This window comes from Megalops cyprinoides, chromosome 12 (genome assembly GCF_013368585.1).
Source record: "Megalops cyprinoides isolate fMegCyp1 chromosome 12, fMegCyp1.pri, whole genome shotgun sequence".
NCBI lineage: Eukaryota > Metazoa > Chordata > Actinopteri > Elopiformes > Megalopidae > Megalops > Megalops cyprinoides.
In genome coordinates, this window is record NC_050594.1 from 11,351,119 (window position 1) to 11,376,704 (window position 25,586).

Consider the following 25,586-nt stretch of genomic DNA (forward strand, 5'->3'; position numbering starts at 1 on the left):
GGCGAAGTTAACTTGTATTTATATTTTATAAGTGGAGAGTAAACCAGATATTGAGCTTGCTTTAAACGGCCATTGGTTTAGGGGCATCTGGAGAACTAGTCCAAACAATAAGTAAAGGGGCATTGTTTTCTATTTCCAGGCCGGAACTCGCTCCTAAGAAAGACAGCAGAAACAAGCGTTAAACATTGTTCCAGTTTAAAGCTGATAAAAAAACAGGATGCAGTGGTTTGAATGTGATATTCAAATTCTCAACAGCCTTACTTGGGAATATTTGTAGCAGGCGCATTTGCCATTCGGTTCACAGTAAGAGATTCAGACAAAAAAAAAAAATACAAGTTTTAAAGTAGGCTATTTATGAACAGGGTGAGTGGACGCAGTTTACAGTGAACATGTTATTTTTACTTCTCCTTTTGCAACCTCTGTACGGGATTCATGGAACAGAGTCGGAACCAGCAGAAACCGTGTGCACGACCAGCGCGTGTTATACTTTACACACAGAGATACTAACGTTTGAAGAGGCACGGAAGAATTGTGAAGATAACGGAGGCAAACTGGCAACCATGCGAGACAGAACAGAGGCTGAAGAGGTTAACTCGGTGCTGTCTAGGTTTGGTGATGGACAACACGGCTTTAAATTTTGGATTGGCCTGAGACTGCTCAAAGGGACCTGCACTGTTGCTGACACGAATCTGCGAGGTTTTAAGTGGATATCTGGAAGGCAGGACACCGAGTATTCCAGCTGGGAAAATGAACCCAAAAGCACCTGCACTGAAGAACGTTGCGTTTCCGTCAACGATACTTCGTTTACACGGGAGTCAGGTAACCTACGATGGACCGACCGATCATGCAAAGATATGGCCGGATTCATGTGCAAATTTTATTTCAAGGGGATGTGCAAACGTCTACTTTTGGCAGGACAAGGACAAGTGAAATACACAACTCCTTTTGTCAGAAGTCCCTTAAGTGACAGCAATGACTTAACAATGTTACCTCACGGAACTTCCGCAGAAGTGTCGTGCAGTGGTAGTACGCATTATTCCCTCTGTAAGGAAATGCAGGGATTTTTCGGTTGGACTTACTCTGGTCTGTTTTGCGACTCCAGCAAACTGGGCTGTAAATATGAAAATGGAGGTTGCGATCAGATTTGCTTGGACAGTGACAGCGGAGGCGTTCGCTGTCAATGTAAAGAGGGCTACGTGCTCGGAGAGGATAAAGTTACCTGCGTCCAAAGAGATTATTGCCAAAATTCTCCATGCAAATTTAAATGCGTTTCAGGCTTGGATGGATATACCTGCATTTGCCCCGAGGGATTCCATCTTGCCGAGGACCAAACTAGTTGTATTGATATTGACGAATGTTCACAGGTGCCATCTGCCTGTGATGACCACACGTGCGTTAACAACCAAGGAAGTTACAGTTGCCATTGCAAAAAAGGTTACAAATTGACTAATGGGATATGTCAAGACATTGATGAATGTGCCGACTCTCCCTGTCCCCAGCGTTGTTTGAACTCACCGGGATCGTTCTCCTGCTTCTGTTTAGCCGGCTACCGGACGTCAGAAGACGGGCGAAGTTGTGTGGATCTTGACGAATGTGTAGAGTATCGGTGCGAGCATACCTGCACTAACACGCTGGGAAGTTTTAAATGTACTTGTACAGAGAACTTCAGACTAGCGGCAGATGGCATCTCTTGCATCCCAGATTCGACGGAGGACACCGATGCTCCGCACAGAATCCATGAAAACTTTGGACCGAAAACAGATGAACAATTTGTCACTCCAGAGGCCACGACCAATTCAGCCACAACAAATCTGTTAGATACTACTTTTATGAGCACTATTTTAGAAGAACCAACAACCATTGCATACGAAGACGCATCCAGTGATACCACCATGGCATCTGATTCTAATCCTCAGAATGACCGAACAGATGAAACGAACAACCACGTGCGCCAAGTTCATTTCGGCGAAACGTGGATCTTAGCTTCTGTTCTGGCTTCAGCCGCTGTTTTGGTGCTTGTGATTGCTGTAGTTTGTGCCGTCGTGATTTGTCGTCAGAAGCGCTTTAGAAAAGACACAAAAAAACAAAGCTCGACGGCAGACAGTTACTGCTGGGTGTCGTCCGGCAACGTTCAAACAGAAAAGACGGAGGAACAGACATGACATAATATAATACATCAATTTGCATGTTTGGCTGAACTTTTTTTGGAAACAATGAAGTGTCTTAAATGAACCATCATGAGAATCTAAAAAAAATCAAACCAATGAAATGGAGGGCGTTTTAATTTGAAAGAAAACGTATACGTAGTACACAGCTTCAGTGACATAATGCTAACATTTTCTTAGCATGAATGTTTGCATTGGCAACTTTGCTGTCTGGTTGAATCATGTATTATTCAAATTTTATGATACCGCATTATGTTTTAGCACAACAGTCTTTTTATGTTTCATTTCTGTCTTCAAATAAAATTGTTATTGTAGCTGTGACTGAGTGATTAAATCGGATTTTAAAATAATGACTGTCTCATTGTATCCTAACAAACTCAGGGCAGAATCGTTACATTAATATGTGCTTGATGTTTTCTGAGTGCACTTTTTAAAACTGTCTCCTTCATTGCTCAGGTTTTCTTAATGGTGGATTAAACCAAAGCACAATGTTTATCTCTCAGAGCAGCGGAACATATGTACCTGCATCTCTGCCTCTCTTCCTCTCCCACCTTTTATATAAACAAGGTAGACTGCTATAGCACTGTATTGACGGTTCTGATTTTTTATTAGAATCGACACAGTATTTTTGTAATTCAGACTTCAAGAAGTCATTTATTCAACATGGGCTACAGTATTTCATACACAAATAATGTCCACATTGGGTGTGCAGACCCTGGATGCAGGAAACAACATACATTTCCATGCATATTATTACCTGCAGAAATGTTCATGGTTTAAACATAAAACTAATTTTATATTCAAATATTGATATTCATATGCGTAGTTACATTTCTTGATTATACCCTCTGCTAATGAGCTATAGAGCATTTTACTCGTGACTTATAAAGCTGTCTGTGCACACTTTGTATGCTGCACACAACACAAGCAAGTCTTTCAATCGCTTTTTTCCCAGCAAAGTCAGCAGGGAAAGTGCATTACATTGCAATGTGAACATAAAACAATCGCAATACAAATAAAAAAAAATAGAAAATGTTTGTATGGTGTGACGGTGGTAATATTTTACTATCTTTTATCTGTAACTTTCAAACTCAGTACAGTCAGATTTAATTACACCATCATCTTCTGATCAGGGTGTCATGCATACAATATGGGAGAATATTACAGTATACTCACATCTTCGCAGCAGTGGCAGATTAATTACTGCTAATACATGTAAAACTGGACAGATTAAAATTCACAGTCTTGATTTTTTAAAAACGTTTTTTAAAGAAAAATGTGGGTCAATCATTGTAATTAAGCACTTAAATTCAGAAACTATTACATTTCCCCCCTTTTACAATAATTTCAAATTGATCAACCGACTTTGACACGTGACTCCTAATAACTGTCAGATTATTGACATCTTCCCAGTTTATTGCTTACATAGAAAGCATCATTAGAATTAGTTATTAGTTATGTTCCACTACCCAAGCAGAGAATGCGCTGTCTTGGACGACAAGACACGTAATAGCACATATCTTTGAACGACACATATCAGCACAAACGATTGAGCCCACTTTGGAGCGATTTGGACAGTGATGGGGGGCTGAAAGACGTCACGCGTGTAACAAATAACGTAGTAGCACAAATGTTTCTTTTTACGGCACAAATCAGCACAAACGGAGCACAAACGATTGAAACCATTTTGGAGCGATCTGCACAATGATGGGAGGCTGAGTGGCGTCACTGGCAAAATGTAATATTTAATTACTTAATTATTGCACAAACGCAGCAAAAACAAAGAAATACTTTCATTAATTTTCTGATGACATGGGGGCCAGCTTCACGGAGGCGGCTGGCCTATGGTATGTATAATAATCATATCGATTTTTTAAACCCAAATCTGGTTGATAGATACCAGTGTTGGGGAAGCTACTTTGAAAGCATAGCTTTGCAAGCTACCAATTACTTCTCGAACTACAGCAAAGCTACCTAGGGAGAAATCTAGTCTGGTTAACTAAAGCTAATTAGAAAAAGTATTTCAAACTGCTTGGTGAAAAAAAAAGAGCAAATTGACATGTACATGTGATACGAAATTATAACAAAATATAATACAAAAAAGTCACATACCAGCAAAAAATGCCACTCAGTTGAATTTATTGCAAAAAAGTGCCCACTTGTTCACAGGTCATACATACACACACAAAAAAAAACACTATTCATGGAAAAGTGCAAGGAATGCCAACTTTTTATGACCCAAAATTATTTGTAGTTTCAGTGGTTAACTACACAAAAATGGAAAAATGTAATTTAACTTCTTGAATCACTACGCAAATGTGAATGTAGTTGAACTACCAGCAAGCTACTGCAAAATGTAGTTAAACTACTAGTTTAATTAAATGTAGTAATTAAATGCCCCCCCACCCCCCCCCCCCCCCCCCCCCCCCCCTTCCTTATTGCCATTTCAGGAAGCTGCCAACCCTATTTTCAGGGCCAAGGTTGAGAAACACTCGTCTAGAGTATGTCTAGTGCTGTTATAAAGCATAGTGATGAAGAGGATGGCTCATAACCAAAAGGTTGCCTGTTACATTCTCTGTTTCAGAACCCTTGGGTAAAGTACTCAGCCTAGAATTGCCTCCAGGGTAACATCTGGAACCAGTCTTTTTGCCCTTCCCTGTAGCTTTTCAAGAGCTTGTATGTCTGTGTTATAACATGGTGCCCAGAACAGGACACAGCTTTCTAAATGAGGTCAGAGAAAGACATTGTGCAAAGCCTAACCTCTTTGAACCTCTTGACCTCTTTTTTTTTTTTTACAATTTGAACACAATTTCTGGATGCAGATAGACTTGGCACAACTTTTACCCACTAAGTCTTTGTCATGTTGCCCTGTAATTGTATACCCCCTTTAAAATAATTCTTTGTTATTGTCTTCATTTATAACATGACTTTACATGTAAAATGTTAAACTTCATTTGCCAGGTGTCTGGTTAATTCTGGATTTGCATTTCCTTGAATTGCTTTAATAGCGCTGAAACTATTAGCTTCACCTCTGAGTTTAGTGTTATTCATATACTGATACTGAACAGCAGTGATTCTTGCAGGGATACCTAGGGAACACCAACCAGGTAGTATCGATAAGCAACTATTATCACCTAGACTAATTGCCTTCTCACTGTCAACTAAGAATCCATCCTGTTAAAGACTTTACCAGGTATTTGACATTTGGATGATTTTGAGAGAAGAAATTTGACTGTGAAAAAGGGCATTTTTTCAGGTTTAGGAACACAGCCCCAATGGACAATTCAGTGGCACCACTCAACAATCATCGTATGTTTACTGTAGTTTTTTTGTATCTCTGGCAAGGAGGAATTATGTAGAAACCACACAATATCGCCAATCAACTTTGATTAATACAACAATGACAAACAATAACAGCTTCACAGAAAAATATCTCAAGAATTAACTATGATAAATGTTGCCTCACGAGAAACTTTCATAAGACAAATGCATTTGCCAACTCTCAAGACACGACCACACCGCAGAAGACGACCAGACGACCAGTAATATTTCGTGAAAAAGCACGTCATGTTCACGCAGGAACACCGCAAACCACTTCCTTCCCCACTCCCAGCTGGCTCATTCAACACACTCTCTGAGAATAATAGCTGACTACTCAAATACTGATTGAAAGACAGAAACCAATACAATGACAAAAATATAAACTGAACAACAGAGGAAAAATAGCATATGCACAGGGTATATACCCAATTTAATGGCAATGAGAAAATGAAAAAATGTCAAAATCATGTTCAACATCGTGTTTTTGCGTCACTTTTCAGTCTGATGAAGAAAAAAGCCTGTTACAATCCTCAAAACTGATATCACGTGTATAACCTGGATACTCAAGTTGCTGGAATCAGTATAAGTTACATTTAGGCTAAAATGCGTGTTTCTGTATCGCGTCGCGTGAGTACAATTCAGCTATTTTTCTGAAATGCCGCGCAGCTCACCTTCAACTCGAAGAAAGTACATGGAAAAATAGGGCATTTCCTTCCTTTCGCATATCGCGGATGTGAGAAGGGCGCACAGTCTTGCTGGCTCCCCACACGCTCTTTATTTCAGATTGAGCTTCACTCTGGAATCACCTACCGAATTTACAAGCCAAAACGCTGGGTTTTAAAAACCCATCATAAAAAAATGAATGTTTTAATTCAAGTAATCGCTGTTGTTGCGTTTCTTTTGGAAGTAGCAGGGAAGAACCCGCGGAGTTGCACGTGTATTCTGAATGACTGCTACACCGCTATTCAAGACCAAGTTGATTTTCAAACATCAGTGGATGCGTGTAAGAATAAAGGAGGACATTTAATGACAGTTCGGACAACAGTGTCCAGTGATGTCATCCATGACTTTAATCTTAACGGAGACTTCTGGATCGGGCTACAGCTTCCCAGCGGGCGATGTAGCAGTGTTACATCTGGATGGTTGAGGGGATACGAGTGGACAACAGGAGACAACAAGACAGACTTCACAAACTGGAGAAGCAACACAACCTACTGTTCTCAAATGTGTGTCTCCGTTTCTCGTGAAAGCCTGAAGTGGTCGGAGAGGCCGTGCCAAGACAAAATAGCGGGATATTTGTGTGAGAACAACTACAAGAGTACGTGCCCCCCTTTGGAAACTGATACTAACGAGTCAGTCTTCTACAGCACTCCTCTTGGATATAAGGGACAGGGTCTCCTCGCGCTCCCCCCAGGAACTGTTGCGACCACCTATCCCTCAACAATTAAACGCATCTGTGCGGCTGAAACAGAGGAATGGCTTAGCGCCTCGTGGAGCTATGACATAGATAGCGGTGCCTGCGAAGACGAATGTCGCCAGAAGAACGGAGTTTCAGAGTACATCTGCTCGCCGAATGAAGGGACTCGAGGTGGGGTCTGGTGCAAGTGCCGAGATGGCTTTCAACTTGTTGGCGGAAAATGCTCGGACATAAACGAATGCAGTTCCGGCCCTTGCGAACACAAATGCGACAATACAGTTGGCGGATACAACTGCTCCTGTCATGATGGATACAGACAATCGAGAGAAGACCCGCACAGATGTGAAATGCATTGTCCGTCAGAGAAGTGTGAGGCTATATGCGACAGAAACGAAAATACGCAATGCTCCTGTCCCAATGGATACTTGATTGACCAGAGAAACGGCACCAGTTTGTGCATTGATATCAACGAATGTGGACCCGATAGTTCTGAATGCGATCACAAATGCGTAAACAGTTTTGGAAGTTTCATATGCTCCTGTGATGAAGGATTCAATCTGATTGATGGTCACAAATGTGTCAGACAGTATGATTCTGTTTTAACAACTCCAGTAAGCTTATACAATGATTTCGTTACTTCATCTTCAAAATCTTCAAAAAATATTGTAAGCAGCGCTTCCATAAAGACACCCGGAATGATTACTGGAATTGTCCTATTCCTTTCCGTCGCATTGCTTGTAGTGATGTTTTTAGTTCGTAAAATCCTTCTCACTAAGCGCGAGGGTGCCAGTGGAGAAGAGTCGCACAGTGGAGACACGCCTGTAAACTTGCAGCACATGTCCACGGAAAAGCGTAGTGTGAATGCATCTTCTGTAGACACACGTTTAAAACAAGTATGCTGATTTACACGACCCCTAAATGACATTTCATGACGGTTATTTTCAATCAGCCAACATTTACACTTAGTAGGCTACTTTGGCAGACGCTCTTATCCAGGGTGCTTTGTTTAGCGCACGTTGTAAGGCCTACATTTCACTATTCGAGCTAGTTTGATTATGCATGGTTGTTAACCCACGTGTATTAGAATTTATTGAGATAACGGCGCGTGACATTCATTCAAAACGTGCCCCCTCAGAAAAACATGGATGAAAATATTGTACGTATATACCGCTGTTTTAAAACGCTGCTATCAAAGTGGGTTCTGTATGTGAAGTTTATCTCTTTTTTCCAAATCTATTATGTCCATCAGGCTCCATCCAATCTCAGCTCCTTTTTAGTTAAAAACATTCAGCAAAAATACTTTTCACAATATCTCAGTACCGCGGACATGGACCGACACAGTAAAAATCTTTTACGCACTGTGCACCTTGGTCATTGAACAGAAAACTGCTAAACCAGGTAACTTGGTTCCTTTCAGTGAATTAAAAATGCGCTTCTAAGATTTTTCACCACCTTGAATCTTATATCAAATGTTTTATATCGCCTTTGCTGTATATTGTGTAAACTGTTTTTATATATTGTGTAAATTGTATTGTTGCTTGTTTTACCAGGTCGCTCTTGTAAAAGAGATGTTAATTGCAATCAGACTAGTCTGGTTAAACAAGATAAAAAGGCTGCCAAAGCAGCAAGCTTTGTCTTCTCTCAGCTACCTCTCTCCAAAGATGAAAGTTTCCTTGTGTTTCAAATCTTCTGTCAGAGAGTTCATGTGATGGTGGTATGCTTCGGTGATAAGTTCTTTTATTTTTTAGAAATGTATTTGCTTTGTGGAGTATGAAGAGAATTTTTTTTATGAAAATACGTACCTGGCTGTCATTCAATGAACTACTATTTGCTATAATGTCATTTACAGTGCACTTCCTTGGATTTTCAAAGAGAATAATAAAAATAAAACTAACTGAGACTGAAGGAGAAAAAAGCACCCCCTTGCAAAAGAAAGGATCTGAGAAACATGTGAGAAAAGGTAGCATGTGCATCGTGTCCTCAAGGTTGTGATCGGATGCTCTGGAGAAGACAGAGGTTGATCACAGGTCAGAGTTCAGGTGCACTCTGTCGATTATGGTCATTAAAAGAAACCATAAGCTAAAGCACACGTGAAATGAGAGATGTCAATGTCATTTGATTCTTAATGTTGTTTTGTCTTTTCTAATATATGGTGCAACACATCATCTAAGAAGAAATTTTTAAAAATTCAAAAACAATTTAAAACGCATCCAGATTTGTGCTGAGTTGCTGCAATGAGGGGTAGTTGTCAACAGGGGGGTCTGTGTAATATCAACTTACAGAATGTGGTAAATTGTTTGTGTATAATGCATGGAGTGCATGAGCACACGATCTGGGAACTCACAGATGGACAGTAAGAGAAACACATCTACTGCATGTCATTTGGTGAATATGGAGCGATGACACAGTGCTCTGGTTTTTCCACGCAATGCCAGCCTCTCTTCATTGAATGTGACCCCCCCAGTATGGGCACAAGAACCTTTAGCAGGAATTGGGGTGATCCGCATTACTTAATTCTGATTATACCCCAGAGGTCCCTCCAGTGATTCAGCTTTGAGTTTCACACCTAAACATTACAGTAAATACAACAGCAACAGGTTTCGAAGGAGGAGGATGTATTTGGACCGTTGTTAGCTGTTTCATCACAATACAAAAAGGTACGGAAAACAGATTACCTTACATTATATGCAAATAGTGCATATACCACAATACTGACATCAACATGAACAAAAGGTAATTTGTAAATACACTGGGGTTAGGTGGCTGTTAGAGGCAGGGCTGTGCACAGACTTTCTGGAGGACAGGGGTTCAAATAAAAAAAAAGGTATCACTTTGGTTAGATCTGAGTGTTTGTCCTAAAAATATAACTGAAAGTCACAGGGCAGTCACTGCATTTTTGCAGAAAATCATGGAAATCAGACTAAAAAAGGGAAAAGCCAAGAAAAGGAAAACAAAAATGTATATAAACTGTATCTCATATGCACAGTTGTCATAACTGACAAGACGTTTAAACCACTCCTTTTAAAAATACACTTGTATTACACAATACACAACATACAATATACACAAAATAGAATAAAATGCCATATCAATGTCCTTGAACAAATAACCTTGTGTGGCTGTAGTAATATTAGCTTATTTACAATGTATTCTGATACAGAAAGTTGTACATTGCCAGGCTTTTGGCGTGATGGAGCACCTGTTTAATTATTTTTGTTTATTTTAGATAAAATACAAATATAAATTTCATAACAACACAGCGTTATAAACAGACATCCAATGTAGAGATACATACAAAACATACAACATATAAAGACAGGGAGGCCTGTGGGGATATCAAGCAGGTAAGGCTTCATAAATTGAACTAAACTCACTTCCCAAATAAGTAAACTGTATATAGGTGTTTATCAGTGTTGCCACCTCTTGGTGTCTCAACCATCTCAATATTCTGAAAAGTGGCAGGCAACAGAACAGTCGACAATATTATGTCTTACGCAGCTTTTATGCTATGCTCACTGATTCTTTGTTTAAGGCTTCTGATTGTTTCATCAATGTCAATCTCATCACATGGGCAATATGTAGACACTATTCTCAGTACTACACATGATAAAACCCTCCACAAGGAATCACTTCCCTCCTCTACATATTTCAAATTCACCATATGAACACGTTGATGTTTTACATATTTTATTCCACTGGGCAATTACCATCTCCACGGATGGTGATCAAATGACCACAGTCGATGCACAGTCGCAATGAAAAGATAGCTAACCAGATAACTTGCTCGCTTGCAGCACTTGTGCCCACCTCAAGGATCCACACGTCCTCAAACGTTGCTATGGAAACCAGAGGCTCTCAGCTGCCCCACCTCTATACTCAGTATATGGACCACTCACGCGGTAGGCTACGCTAGGCACTATTCGCGTGCTGTCTGTAAGGGGCTTAAGAGGACAGGATTCAGTTCAGGAGAGACACACAGTACATAGGAGCATGAGACAGGCAGGTGTCCCATTTCCAGCTCAGGACATATGGAAGACGTATGCAGATGGAGAATGCCAGAAAGCTCTAGGCTAGTTGTCATTAAACTGTGAACATTTGGTATGATTAACAAATTTTCATATTGCTTGGGTTAAGAATTATAAAATGTATTATCTTCAAATGAAGAGTTGAATCCTATGTTACCGTCCCCCGTCGGTGGAAGGGAGTTTTATCTCGGCGCTCGTCTTTCGCACGTTCCTCGTCTTGCTTACGTGGGACGTCCCTAGTTTCTTTTCCTATGTGTTAAGTATCTCACGATCTCACCGAAAACTGTTTAGGCATACGCAAATGAATTAAATTTAGTAAACAAGGAACTTGTATTGCATTGCTTTTGTTGTTACAATTAATTGTAGAATAAATAGGCTAACATCCTCGCCCCAGAAGTCCCCAAGACTAACCATTATAGAGTGATTTTACCCACGGATACAACACCCACTCCTCCACTGGCCTCCTCAGACTGACAGCACACCAGCCTCCGCTGGAAACGCTATATATTGATTTGTTGTTTAACGCTTGTTTGTGTAGACTAACCCATTTGAAAAAAAAGGGAAGGCAGTTCTAAAACTATTTCAAATCCCTGAGACGGTGCGATATTTTTTCCCTGTACGTCATAAAAACGAAACCGTACTGTACTTTGATTTGAGCCACGTACCATTCCGGTTACATCGGTTTACAACTGGAGGAGGCATATAAGAGCGTTGACTTGGAAAAGCGAAATAGAAAAGAAGCTGTCTCTTTCCGCGGTGGTGTACGGACGTCTGAAAACCTGGGAAACGACGGAAAGGTGGGTGATGCGTGTGCTGCGCTGTGCTCCGTCCCCGAACACAAACCTGCAATCTGTCCGGCTATCACCAGTGTTGTGAAAGACCGACTTCCCGCATCAGCAGCTAGCGAGGGGTAGAGAGGTTACGCTTGTTTTCATGCCAGACATCTGCAGGTGAGCGTAGAAACGCTATGTTTACATACCGTGAATTACCAACATTAATATAGCCGCACGTGCTAATTTACGCGAATATTCATTACGTGAAAACATTGACCTTGATTGATTTTGAGCTGACGAAGGATACGTCTCAGAACAGGTGTCGGAAGTCTAATGGATTATCATACGTAGTCTATGTCGATAGCAATACAGCTATGATTTCCATGTGTACGTAGGCCTTGGCTGTGAAAATGCTGTACATTAGCATTGCACGAGCAAATATGCAACACGCAAAGAGGAAACGAAATGTATACCGTAGTGTGCATTTGTACATCTGATTTTAAAATGTATTCTGTATGGGCTGTGTATTTTATCACCTCTACGACGAACGTATAACTCAAACGAGATATTTTTGCCAGAATGTCCAGATGTTATTGTTCAATTACAGCGTTTGTTTTCTTTCAGGGCGTCGCGGTCTAATGAACTGTAGCAGTAAAAGATGTCTTGTCATGTCACGAGATCAGCAGGTCCACTATCACACCGATGCTACAGTCTACCGCAAACTTCTGCTGCTTCTAACAATTTTCCATCTATATTCGCGCTCCAACTCGTCAGACTTCTCTGTTGGTACGGCCCTCTCTCTGAATGATGTCGGTTAATATTGAACTACAGAGGCAACTGATATGATGGAAGATTTTTGTATGTCATGTCAAACCCGGCCCACTTCACGAAGTAGCTTCATTTCCGAGCTTCGAGGATCCCCTCCACATTATGGCATGCAAACACGCACGCACGCACTCACACACACACACACGCATGCACGCACGCACGCACACACACACACACACACACCGCCTTCTTTATCACCACCCAGGTCACATGGCATGAAATGGATATACTTGGCGACAGATGATCGAATCAGTAAAAACGGATTTGGCTTTAGAGGCTTGAATTATTATGTCATATACATAATATTAAATATTATATAGACAGTGAAACAATAACTATAAAATGATGTGATACATGATATATAATAATATATATTAAAAGCAACAGTTTTATAGTTTTAAATAAATATTAACAAATTAGAACTTGATGGAAGTGACAGTCCATTGTATTTAATTACTTTAGAAGCTATGTCTTTTCTAGATCTTCAGGATTCTGCTGTAAGGGCAGGCTGTAAAATGTGGCCATGTGGCATTTTTCAGATCAGCAGTTCTGCCCAGATCCAGGATTCCCGTTGCATGGACACCGGACCCCAAGTTCTGGGGTGTTCTTTGAGGGCTCTGTGGCCCATTTCTCCTGTATGGCAGGGTTCCGCCTCCAAGGACCAGCAAAAATGATGTGCACACAAGTCCATAATGGCCAAGTGGGCTGGAAACCTAACCATAAACCAGCTTGTTTAGCTGAAGGTAAGCACAAACATGGCAATTTGTCATTACATTTTATCACATTTTAAGGTTGATTTTTCTACAGTGTCAAAAATGTTTTTATTGGAAATGAAGTCAGTATCAACTTGCCTAATATCACATTTCTCAAAACATCACTTTTTTTTTTTTCAAAACTACATACAAGTCAGTTGGTTTTAAAGTTAAATGGGCACTCATCATATCACTGAGAAATACATGTATGGTCACCTTCACAGTAATCAGACATCAATATTGAAGTTTTTTCTCTTTTTGTTTTTGTATTTGCCTTGTATTCTGTATTTATCCAAACACTGGATAAATACCGTGCTTTATTTCCTTGTATTTGTATTTAGGCCTACCTCTTGTACAAAAATATTAACATGATAATGAAAAGACTATACAGATTTTCCTATTCTGCATGAAGTTGTGCAGAGAATTAACTTATTATTGCATTTTCTTTTCCGGTTTGTAAATTTCTAAAATGCAATAGGCAAAACAGTTTTAGCTACTGAAGCTTACATTTACATATAGTCATTTGGGAAATGCTCTCATCCAGAGTGCGTACATGTGTACATTAAAGTGTCAGACTAAGATCAGAGACAATACCAAATAATCAGTGTCACAACCCAGTAGGAGTCATTACCGAACATATAGCCTTTGTATGTGCAAGATGGAGTTTGCCGATGGCTATAATCATGAATTATATTTAACTACAACTAATGCCTGCAACATTTAAAGCTGGTTATTGCCATGGGGGAAGATGTCCTTGTGCTGAAATATGTACAGTATGTCTGGAGTTGTCACCACGACAGTGTGGGTTCGATGGTGATGGTTATACATAAATGTGCTCTGATGTGCAAGAGTCTATTCTCTGTAACACAAGAATGTTTTAGCTAATTTTATTATGATATATGGCATGCTCCTATTACCCTTGTGAATTATGTGGCAATCCGTCTGGACATTGTAGAGTGTCTGGTACCACACATCGCTGATGCTGAGGTTCAGAACCAGACCTACCGACCCGGAGACCAGCTTGTCATCAGCTGCCATGATGAATTTCAAATCCGGTACCCAGACACCGACATCATGCAGTCAGTCTGTCAGGATGATGGGAGCTGGGACAACCTGCCTGTTTGTCAAGGTGCAGTCCAGTCATTAGTGTTTTTCCTGTGAAACACTGCACTGTTTTTATCTGTTGCCACTACATTCTGTCTACGCCTCTTATACAACTGAGTGCCTCGGTCCTTCAGCGAGCAGTATTTGATCCCAACACAATTACCAGTATGGTTTTTAGATAAGGCAGCTCATTCAAAACAAAAACTTCTACCAATGGAAGCTTCTTAAATCTTAGCTCCAGCTATGTATGTGTCATTCTGTACTCTAAGTGCTTGGGGTTGTAACTCAGTCTACTGTGGCCATCTGTCTGTCTGTCTGTCAGGCTGCCTGCGCCCTATTATTCCCCCTCATAGCTATGTGAACATCTCAGAAGCAGAGTCGTCCCTGCCAGTGGGGGCGCTGGTGCGCTACCAGTGTTTCCCAGGATACAAGCTGGATGGAGCGGAGCTTCTGGAGTGCATGTACAACCTCATCTGGTCTGATGTCCCTCCCCGGTGTCTGGATGTAGAAGGTGATAAGCACATGACACATCATGTACTGCTTATCGTTTGATGTTAACTGGAATTCTATGGATGCTTTGAATCTTTCTGTTTTATTGAAATGTTTCACAGTAGGGATATGAGATCTAATTAAATTAGCTGTAGTTTTCACCCCAAGTGGACCCTCTACCCAAAAAATCAGAGAGCTCACACTCATCAAGTCAGTGTAACTGACACAGAGGTGATCGTAGATCATTTACAGTACACACATACATTTACACTGTGCACACACTACCCAGTGTTTTTCTCCCACATTGAGGACTTAATTAGATATGTCAGTCTGGATGTAGGACACTTGCTTTGGTTTTGAGATAACAGTCTGTTCAATTCTGATTACTGTAGTCTGATATTGCCTCTTTCTCAGTGTGTCCCCTTCCTCCAATGGTGGAACACGGAGACTATGAATGCCACCCTCAGCCATGTGACAGATACATCCAGGGGACAGTTGTGGAATTCTTCTGTGACCCCGGCTACACCCTGAGTAATGACTACAGTTACATCACCTGCCAGCATGGCCAGTGGTCTCCCAACATTCAGGTGAACTGTGTTTTATCAGGTAGGTCTAACGTATGTTGTGTCAGATGAGAAAAAAACTCATAATTCAATTTTGACTTTCAGGAAGGAATAGAAAATACAGAGATTGGTGGTCACCTCATCAGTGTTTCCACTAAACTGATTTATTAGCAACTGATTAATAAACCCCCTCCAGTGTAACAGGGTAAATCAGGTGACTTAACAGGAGTTTGGATACAATAAATCTGGATATCTTGGAAGACGTGCCATGCGTGTGTCATAGGGACTTATGTGATGTACCAATATGATTGTATTTTCTTATGATGGGGGAAGTCTGTGGCTCTATATCATCCTCTCTCCCCTCAGAGCCTTCCTGGCCCCGTCCTCCAGATTCCATTCTGAGCACTTGGAAGGTGGTGGCATTCACTGCCACAAGTGTCCTTCTGGGCCTGTTGCTGGTCATCGTTGGCAGGACGTTCCAGATCAGCTGTAAGGCCTGGTGTGACCCCAGGTACAGTGCTGCACATGCCCCTGAGGATTCCTCCTGTGGGTGCATGGGGCTGATCTCTTCTTCTCTCCTGATTCCTCAGGGATTACCCTCAGGAGCCTACCAACCCCAATGTCCTGGTGGTGGATGGCGTTCCTGTAGTGCTGCCATCATACGACGAAGCTGTGGCCGGAGGTACTTTCACGTTCCCCGGCATTCCACCCCCTGCTGGTCTGGGGGACTCACTGTACTCTGAAGAGCAGGGACTGCCTGCATACCCAGGCCATGACGGGGACCCCAGCGAAATGCACCCCAACGAGAGCACCGCTGACAGTCTCCCCAGGACTCAGCCAGGGGTCTCACACACCCTTTCAGAGGCAAACGACACCAGAGCTTCCACTGCAGACACAGCCTCCACCAGCCCCAGTGTGGATATAGCAGACGGTAAGGGTGGCTTCCAGTGATCTGGACCACTGCTCTGTCATTTCACTTTGATTTCTCATTCTGCACCTTACAGACAATTTACTATGATTTCAGGAAATGCTACTGTAACAGCAATTTAACAGTAAAGTTCTTCCACAGTATGTCCCTAAAGACCCAAGTTTGTAACTCTGTAAGTTATCCATATGACAATATGACAGGCCAACACTGGGCCCGAGATGTCACCTTCGTCGAATTTAGCCATTCATTTCTTTGTGAATCTGACCCAGCTGTGTGTCCACCAAGACCTCCTAAAGGACACAGTGGCCCCTGTGTTGGAGACAGGTCTCTGAAAACTGACCTGTCAATGGACATCAGTATGTATCTTTGCATGTAAGGGAGTCCTTTCAACATGGAATCTGAAGTCACATGACTGGAATAAACAACTATTGTCACTAAATTTAAGGAGGAGGCAGGTTCTGCCTGCAACAGTGCTTAAAACTAGCTTAGTTTCAGACCATGACCCTTAACCATGGACATAGTGTAATAAGACTAACAGGGGAATTAATATGGGATTTAATTATGGCTCTGCTGTTGTAGGGGTGGCACAGACTGATGAGAGAAGGTTGCTTTAAGCTTTGTGCTTACTTTTCTCAGTTGGAAAATGAACAGGTTTTACACACTGTCATACACAAATACAGATGGACATGAATTCCAGCGGGGGTCATTAATCTTTTTTTTTCCCCTAGAAATTCCACTGGTTGAAGAAGATGCAGAGGACTCTTAATTAGCATCATTTCCATGGATATTACACAGATTTTAAACGATTTTTATGTGGAATAGTACTGAAGCTTTACTGTAAAAATAAAAAAACTGATTTTTTTCCTGCCAATCATAGTATTTTCCAAGAAATTCAAGGGAACCAGTTTTATTTTATAAAATTATAATTATAAAACATGCAAAACCCCTACAAGTCCCAGTGATGAATGAAGCAATATGAACCGCCTGTAGTATATTTCCTTAAAAGAAAGATAACTATGCACCTCATCCAGGTTCTTTCCTGCTATTAATTGAATGTTTTAAAGAGGCACCAAAGATTCTTAAAACACTGCTGTTTTCCGAAATCTTTGTGGTCATTGACGGACTTTGGTCAACACGTTCTCCGTTTGTGCAGGATGCCGAGATGTGTCATTACTGAGCTCCACAGCAGTCTGTTTAGCTGAAACATGTCATTACTGAGCACTCATGTTTTTTTTAGTTTTTGGGATTCGGGCCTAACTAAGCATCTGCATGTTTAATGCACAGAATATATACAGTGCCCCCACACTGTGTAGCCCCCAGTTATACCGTCATATACTTAATTCTTAGAATTTTAAATTCTCCGATGCTTTAGTGTGCTGCAAACCAAGCATCATTTGCATTTAATAATAAAAAAACATGTAAATATTACTTTAATTGCATAGAACATGATAACTCGGTAAAGCAAGGGTGTTTGAAAAACCAGTCACAGATGATGCATAAATTATTTGGCTGTAGAGAACAAAAGAAAGTGTGTAAAATGAAAAATGCATTCAGTGCCCTCAAGAGGACTTCCTCTGATCAATACAAGTAATTTTGAACTGAAAGCTTTGTCTTACAAAGTGTTGCTGGGCCTTTATTAGTGCAGGTCATTTGGCTGCATAGGTGCCACTGTGCACAAAGAGGAATTGCACATACACAGCGGCCTATAGAATTAAACAAAAAACAAGAAGTGTTTTAATGAAACGGGGTATACTTAGGAGGACATCGTCTAACCAAAACAAGCGAGTCTGAAGTGAAAGCTTTGTCATACAAACTGTGTCTGGGCTTTTGCCACAGCTCACTTAGCTTAGGCGGCAAGCACCAGCATACACATACATTATGATAGGTGTGATAATTAGCTGCACAGTGTCAACTACAGCAAGCAGCATACTGGGTTCCACTAAAAGCAACACTTTTGAAGACAAGGCCTTCAGTTCATATTGTTCAGGCATATGGCTGAGCACACTGGACACCACTTTAATTAAAACAGTTTTTTGTTTTTGCTGCAGCCCAATATGTATGTGTCATACTGTATTTGCACAGTGGTATCTTTGCAGCCAATTGGGCTGAAGTAAAAGACCACCCACACGTTGTGAGACAAAGCTTTCAGCTCAAAAGTACTTGTTTTGGTTAGAGGATATCCCCCTGAAAACACACACTGAATGCCCCTTTTATTTATGTACTTTCTTTTGTTGTTTTGCTGCTGCCCAATGTGTAAGCACTATTATGCTCTGAATAGTGCATGTGTCCTTGCAAGACATATAAGATGTTCTAAAAGTCTTTCACATATCTAATCCTTGTGTACCATAGTTCATAAATATCAGTTAGTCTATCCAAAAAGTGTTATCAGAAGGCTTTATTATCATATTTTGTATCTAACTGGGGACTTTTATTTTGCAACAATCTTAACCCAGGAAATTCTCATTGTTGCTTAAAACACACTGGTATGCCCAGCATAGGCATTGCCCTCCAGGACAACTCTGATGTGCCTGCTGCAGATCTTTTGCTGGTGCTTTGCAGGCTGATAATCACATCTAGCAACATCCTGTATTCTGCACAAGCTATGCACATTCAACGGTGCAAACATTTGCTAACAAAAAACTTCCAACATTCTAGCTGCACAGCATACTCTCCTCTGGAGGATGTTAATCAGTTTTGAACATCTGCTAAACTGCATATTTTCTTTGATCTTACCGATGTAACCTTCCCACATGTGAAAATACCACACAACCAGTTCTGCCAGGCTGAGTCACAGACCCCCTTCTGGTTACTTTGCATTATTTATTCTTCAAATTAAGTCTCTGCTGGGCAGTTATGAACTGTGTACTAATTGCTAGTCAGCTTGGATTTTCTTTGCTCAATGGATTGTTTTTTCCATGAAGGTGAAAAGAAGCATCAGGCAGGAATTTGATAAAGTGCTAGGGAAAAGGGCTTGCACCTCCAAGGTTGCTTGTTACTACTGGTGTATCCTTGTATCCTTGGGCCAGTTACTTAACCTGAATTGCCTCAGTAAATATCCAGTTGTATAAATGTATAACATGTAAAAATTATAAGCCATCTAAGTTGCTCTGGATAAATGTGTCTGATAAGCAATTAATATAATGTGATATATGGTTATAATTTATCTCAGTCCACTAATTATATTGAAGGGCAATACAATCACTTGTAAATCCAGTAGCCCGTTACAGAAAAGGAAGATAATTGGCATGAGACATTTTGTTTTTTTAACTTTTAGAATTTATAGATAATATATCACGATGATTCAGATTCAGAGTTTGAACCTTGAATCTCATCTGCAAATGGAAGTCACTCTGGATAAGTGAGTCTGCCAAATGAATAAATGTAAATGCAAAGCTATTTGTCCGTTTTTGTTCACTGATGACAAAATTGATCAAAAGTGACCTGTGCGAATGCGCATCTTAGAATGCCAAACTTAACGAATCCTTGAAATGATTACACCATAGGTCAAAGGTGCAAGAATGCAAGTGTATGTGAAATTTCCTTTTGCATAACAGGATAACCTTGACCACGTGACATGGCACCATTTTGAGGGGAATTTTTTTATGGCAAGCTAGCAAAAGTGCAGATTGGAATGCAGCCATAGGGTCCATTACTTTAGAAATGAGTCAATGCCTCTCTCCCTCACATCTATCTCAATTACTTGGTGTAACACGTTAGAAAAAAATGCGGAAGAAATGTGAAGGAAAAAGAAGGAGATTCCTAACACAGCAAGGAAAATTGAATGTACTTGTTCAATTAAAAATCTTCAATTCCATATGAAAATTATCAGGAATCCCTCTTCAGGACATGTTTGGCAGAAGGAAAGACACCAAAGGCTTATTTAAAAATTAATGGAATGTACACCATGGGACAGGGACATTATTTGCAGTTATTTATGTACATGTGTGCATGCACGTAAGGCCAATGAGTACTAGGGTAGCTAAATTCAATCATACAGATTGATTATTGAATGTTCATTAATGTATGGGTTATATTTTGCCATGTGTGCCTGTACATTTCAGGTCTAAGAGAGAATGTTGCATTTAATGAAAATAAAAGTTAACCATTATAATGTTGTGGGTTGGTTTGTTGCCACATGATTGCCACCTTAAGCATTTTCATATGTGTAAGGGTTGCAGAGAGAAAATTAACTGAAGTGTCGAGTCAGGATGGGAGTATGTTGGAAAATAACGTGGCATGCCCTGATTTCGAGCAAAAAACCCTCATTTGGCACAAACCCCACCCCAAATGTGTACCTCCAACATGTGAACGTAGCCCGTGTCTGCATTCACTTCATGGTAACACAGGTCGTCTACTCTTTTTAGAAACAATTTAGGCTCATGCATCTCAACTCTGAATCGACACCTTAAACACTGTACGTGGACTGCACTCCAAGGAAGAGAACACAAGAGAAACTAGTTGTTTTCTGCCATTTCCCTGTATGTCATCAAAGACTTTAATGTTCAGACAAATATTATTAGAAATATACGGGGATGAGATGGGACACTTTCATGGGTAGTTTGGGTTGGATTGGATGTATGGTAAATGGCTCAAACCAATGACTACCTAACAGACCTTACTATTCCCGCTTTACTATACAGCCACAAACCACAGAGATTGACAAATTGATACCACAGCATGCCAGCTCGTGATCCCTTTTTTGAGGCTATATTGATGTCGATCTGAACTGTCCTTTACAAAAAAGGGAAGAGAAACACAATCTGCACTATACGGCTGTTAATGAAAAATAAAAGGCTGTGCCGTTTCAGGTGCCCCTGGTTTCTTCCTCTTGCCATTCTCAGCCTCAATATTCATGTCTGACACATGACTGAGGCTTGTTTCCTGTCCATCGAGGCTTTTTGTTTTCGGTTGGATCCCGTGTACCTGAGCGTACAACATTAGAAGGTGGCATGTCACAGGGTGTACACAAAACAAGATTTTAAGATTTTCATCATACAGTTTTGCAAATAATCATGACAACTTCAGCTCATAAACCGGAACACCTTTCTCAATGGTCTATTCTCTCTCAATTCTCTAAGAAGTCTGTTTACATCCTCATGGCCTAGCAAACTAAATGTTAACAATGTGGGTCAGATGTGGCTATTTTAGCTGTATAAATATAAAACAATATCACTTTCTAATATTGTTTCTGTTGTAATAAAAACCAATCAAACCAACTTCTTTTGATCTGTCATCATTAACTACTATAAATGAAGTGAGGGTAATGTGGAGACAAAACTTATGCTTCTCAATTTCAGGAGGGGGAGCAACTTTTTACCTTCAGTATGCACATGTATGTGGACAGGTGAGTGTGTACAGGTGTGTGTGTGTACACATGTGTATGACTACACTGGTGCCAAGCAGATGAGTGACTACTACTACTAAAGTTTGAATGAAGGCAACATGGATAGAAATTGTACCTGGCATTGAAGATAGTAGTATGTATGTACTACAATCTATTGTACTGACCTTCTTCTCTTCTCTACTTCACGGTGTTGTTGCATTAATAAAACCAAAGTACTTCCATGGTAATAGACAATAAAAGCATATCTTATCTCATGTCTTAAAATAAGTCTTTACTGTAACCCACCTGCCTCTTCTATTAAGAGCAGGTGCATTTCCCACAAATGCTTTTGTTCCAGTGGTACTTAATATGTTCTCATGCGTATCAAATACCTTAATGGTGCAGTGAGAGTCAGGAGCTGTTTAGATCATTAGATACTTTCTGCATTACAGGAGTGGTCTAGCCATAGGCTAATATAATGGCCGGCCATGACTGATAGCTAGGCGGCTACAGAAAACAGAATTGTTACTTACAGTTCTCATAAGTAACAGACTTTCAGACATATCCCTCTCTGTTCCTTTAACTCACAAAGCATTACAGCTGGGAGGGTACACATTCAGATTGCTCACTTTAAGTCAAAACCTAGGAAGAACGCATCAGTTTTCTAAATATGGGTACAATGTACAAGTTGCCATGAGCCTGAACTAAACTACCTGATTTTTAAATGACTTTCGTTCTCTCATTTTCAATTGACGTCACCTCAGTTTAATCTTTCAAATCTAAACACAGATTAGTAGGATAACTCGTGTATCTGATATTAACAAATCATACCAATCAAGATCTAACTGTCATAAGTATTTGCTGCTGAGTTAGACTGTGTACATATAGGGGTTTAGAGATAAAGTCACACAGTTTTGTTTACAGAAATAATTCCATCAAAAAAATCCAACATCTAAAAGTCCACCTATACCTCATGTATGAAGCTAGTGCAATTTCACAGTTCAGTTACTAGATACTAAGTGGGTGGGGAGGGTCAGTGAGTCCTCTCAACTGTGCAGTCTTCATGTGTAGCCTTCAAATGCATGACAGTCCAGAAAAATCCATTGCTGTATAGGAGCTTGAGACTGTTCAGGGTGTATTTTAAAAAAAGACCCTTGTTTAATCCATGGATACAAAAGATAAAACATATTATTCACAAACTTTGTGAAACTCGGCCTCGTACAGGAGCTGGTGAAATTTGAGTTTAACGGCGCACTTCTTTTCGTACGGTAGCCTCTTCAGATGAGGAAGGAGACTCATGAGGAAGAGCTCATCCTCCGTACCCTCCAGCCCCTCCCCTTGCCACCGTGTCCGTTTGAGCATGGGCGAGCCAGCGTGGAAACGAGGGGGCGTGTCTGTGTCGCTGAGCTCCGCCTCCCTCCCGTGGAGCATAGCCACTGGGTGGCTGTTGACCTCACCCTCCCCCTCCCAGTCCCGCCCATCGCACAGCTCCTCCGCAACGGAGCTGGAGGCTGAGGTCCTGGACTGTATGAAGGGCGTCAGGAAGGCCATATGCCGGCTGTACTTCCAGCAGCGGTGGGTTCCCCCCGACGCCAGCCTCCTCTCCTCTGAGCGCTTGTCTTTAATAAAACCGTCTCTCAGACTCTTCCATTTCTTTCGACAATCTTCTTCTATAATAACGGAAATGGAAAAAAAAAAAACTATTACTGAGAAGCAGTGAAAGTACCTTTTCATGAAGTACCACAAACACATGAAGTAACACTCAGAAGTTGTTCCATTAGTGTTTTATCTCATCTCACCTCACCAATTTGTTTTGTACATCAGAGTTATTAGTCAAAGACCAGCTATAAAGGGAACATTTTCAGGTTTGGTAAATTCCACTCAGTCGTAAGGATTATTCATTGTGATCATTAAAAAATACTGTATTACTTAATGCTGATAGGTATATGTGTTGGAAACGGGCTATTTTCAAGAGACAAGAATCTGTTGTGGTTTGAAAAAATAAACAAAACACACTTTTGTACCCCAGAATGAAATGTGAATAACCACATCGAGAGCAATGACACATTGTTGTGCTTTGAAATACCCAATATTCAGGCTTACGCTAATGTTTACACAGCGCCTGCTGTGTACGGCTGGTACTGATTTTACAATGATCGCAGAGCTGCTTTCTGCCTGTATGATTTCTGGCTGAAGGCACTGCAGGCAGCTAAAGAGTAGCCCTAACCCATACAGACACGACCGAAGTCTTAACCTTTTGTCCTTCCTTCCTACCCGTACTCTGATAATGTTATGCGTTTTGAGCACAAAGCTTGTTGTCCACAATCATCAACTAGTACAACTTTGACACGCACCAAGTTAGCTAACATCCGTTATTTCAAACAAATATTGATGCACCCAGACGTTAAGTTTGGAAACATATGCAACTCACCACATTACATGCATTTTTACATTTGGCTCGCAAGACACGGTTCCCTTTTTCCACAGAGAAACCTAGCTAGCTAACGTGGGCACATTCGGCAATGTTTGCTGGGTAGCCAGTTTGCCAATTTTGCCAATTTAGCTAACAAGTAAGCTAAATATCAAACAGATACAAACGCACAGCAAGCTGAATAGCTCACAAATAACTAACCGATACACTCTTCTTTCATTAATTCAGCGAGCTACCTACAACTGTGGCTATCTAGCTAGTATAATACAGTGACTAGCTAGCTAGCTTAAGGACAGTGGCTCAATCGATAACGGCGTTGCTAGCCAGTGCATTTATCAGCTAGCTCAGTTCTCACCCGGTAAATCCACTTGCAGGCTCACGGCCCTCCACGCCGCAGCCTTCTTGTCTAAGTCTTTGTAGGAACTCAAAGTTGAGTTGTACAACTCTGGGTGAACCGACACCGCAGTTATTAGCCTTTCCTCCATCACCAAATCTTGGTGAGAACACGCCTGCGCGCCACTCAATTTCTTCTTCGTGTATTGTTAAAATACTTGCAAATGGGAACATTGCTGCCACCTACAGTGTTGGTGAGCAATGGTGCTATCCTGAACCCAAATGATTTCACTTCACATTTTTGCAGAATCAAAATACAATAGAAAACAGCAGCAAAAACAAAAACATAAAATTAAATCAGGGTTTGTTACAATATATATTTGAAAAGCTTCAGCATCTTAAACTTCAGCAGTTTTTGCTTTGATTTTGCAGGTGTAGTAGTGTTTCTTAATACCTTTTAGAGGCATGTGTAGTCACTGTGCTTCTGATCACGATGTTACTAGGTCAAACCCAGACAGGGCTAACTTTTCAAAAATGATCACGTTATAAAAAATGATTAAGAGTATCGTTGCCACATACTTGGAGTTTCATTGTATGAATATGAGCAAATGGTAGTGCTGTAAGACCCTTTTGTGTGAAAAAAAAAAAAAAAAAAAAGCTGTTTTGGTCCCTATCAAACCCCCAGGAGCCTAGTTAGTGGGACATATATAAATCCTGTCAAAATGCACCTGTGCAATATCCTACCAGGCTATTATATAAATATCTCTAAAGATTATATCAAGATATTGAATGATCTTCTCAGGATTCTATAAGATATCATCTTGCTAAGATCTTATCAGAATTCTGATTGGATCAGGATTCTATATATCTTACAGGATTTTTGTTAAGATTCCATAGCATCCTTATATTGCACAGTTTTCCTTCTTAAACCCTGACCCAGGTTATTACAAAGTCCTTAAATCAAGATCCTACCTGGATCCTATCACAGGATTTCTACCAGGGTCTGTCATCCAGGATAGTACACACACTTTGGATAATAAAGCCTAGCAAGGGTCAGTGCTCTGTCCTCATCACCCTTGATGTACAATCCTGTGTATGCCAGAAATAGCACAACATCATGCCACTAGTCCTGAC

The 25,586-nt window shown here is 40.7% G+C and overlaps 4 protein-coding genes across 7 annotated transcripts; 3 read left to right on the forward strand and 1 right to left on the reverse strand.

Moving 5' to 3' along the window:
- Positions 1 to 172: 172 nt before the first annotated feature.
- LOC118787160 (complement component C1q receptor) lies at positions 173 to 2,420 on the forward strand. Its single transcript, XM_036542621.1, has one exon. The coding sequence runs from the start codon at positions 390 to 392 to the stop codon at positions 2,160 to 2,162; it is 1,773 nt and encodes a 590-aa protein (XP_036398514.1). The 5' UTR covers positions 173 to 389; the 3' UTR covers positions 2,163 to 2,420.
- A 3,691-nt stretch (positions 2,421 to 6,111) lies between these two features.
- On the forward strand, positions 6,112 to 8,980 carry LOC118787153 (thrombomodulin-like). The gene has a single exon (XM_036542612.1). It carries the CDS (start codon positions 6,345 to 6,347, stop codon positions 7,803 to 7,805), a length of 1,461 nt encoding a protein of 486 aa, XP_036398505.1. The 5' UTR covers positions 6,112 to 6,344; the 3' UTR covers positions 7,806 to 8,980.
- Positions 8,981 to 11,612: 2,632 nt separating this feature from the next.
- On the forward strand, positions 11,613 to 17,679 carry susd4 (sushi domain containing 4). Of its 4 annotated transcripts, none has more exons than XM_036542728.1 (9): positions 11,613 to 11,725; positions 12,326 to 12,487; positions 13,069 to 13,272; positions 14,237 to 14,410; positions 14,708 to 14,896; positions 15,289 to 15,480; positions 15,804 to 15,948; positions 16,028 to 16,368; positions 17,094 to 17,679. In XM_036542728.1, the coding sequence occupies exons 2-9, from the start codon at positions 12,340 to 12,342 to the stop codon at positions 17,129 to 17,131; spliced, it is 1,431 nt and encodes a 476-aa protein (XP_036398621.1). In that variant the 5' UTR covers positions 11,613 to 11,725; positions 12,326 to 12,339; the 3' UTR covers positions 17,132 to 17,679. The 4 variants fall into 4 exon arrangements, with proteins under 4 accessions (XP_036398621.1, XP_036398622.1, XP_036398619.1 ...); XM_036542729.1 differs by lacking the exon at positions 11,613 to 11,725 and adding an exon at positions 11,751 to 11,878; XM_036542726.1 differs by lacking the exon at positions 11,613 to 11,725 and having other exon boundaries at positions 12,263 to 12,487.
- Positions 17,680 to 21,579: 3,900 nt separating this feature from the next.
- On the reverse strand, positions 21,580 to 24,609 carry LOC118787283. The gene is made up of 2 exons (XM_036542797.1): positions 24,475 to 24,609; positions 21,580 to 23,358 (listed from the first exon to the last, which is right to left on the reverse strand). Exons 1-2 carry the CDS (start codon positions 24,602 to 24,604, stop codon positions 22,877 to 22,879), a joined length of 612 nt encoding a protein of 203 aa, XP_036398690.1. The 5' UTR covers positions 24,605 to 24,609; the 3' UTR covers positions 21,580 to 22,876.
- Between the last annotated feature and the right edge of the window lie 977 nt (positions 24,610 to 25,586).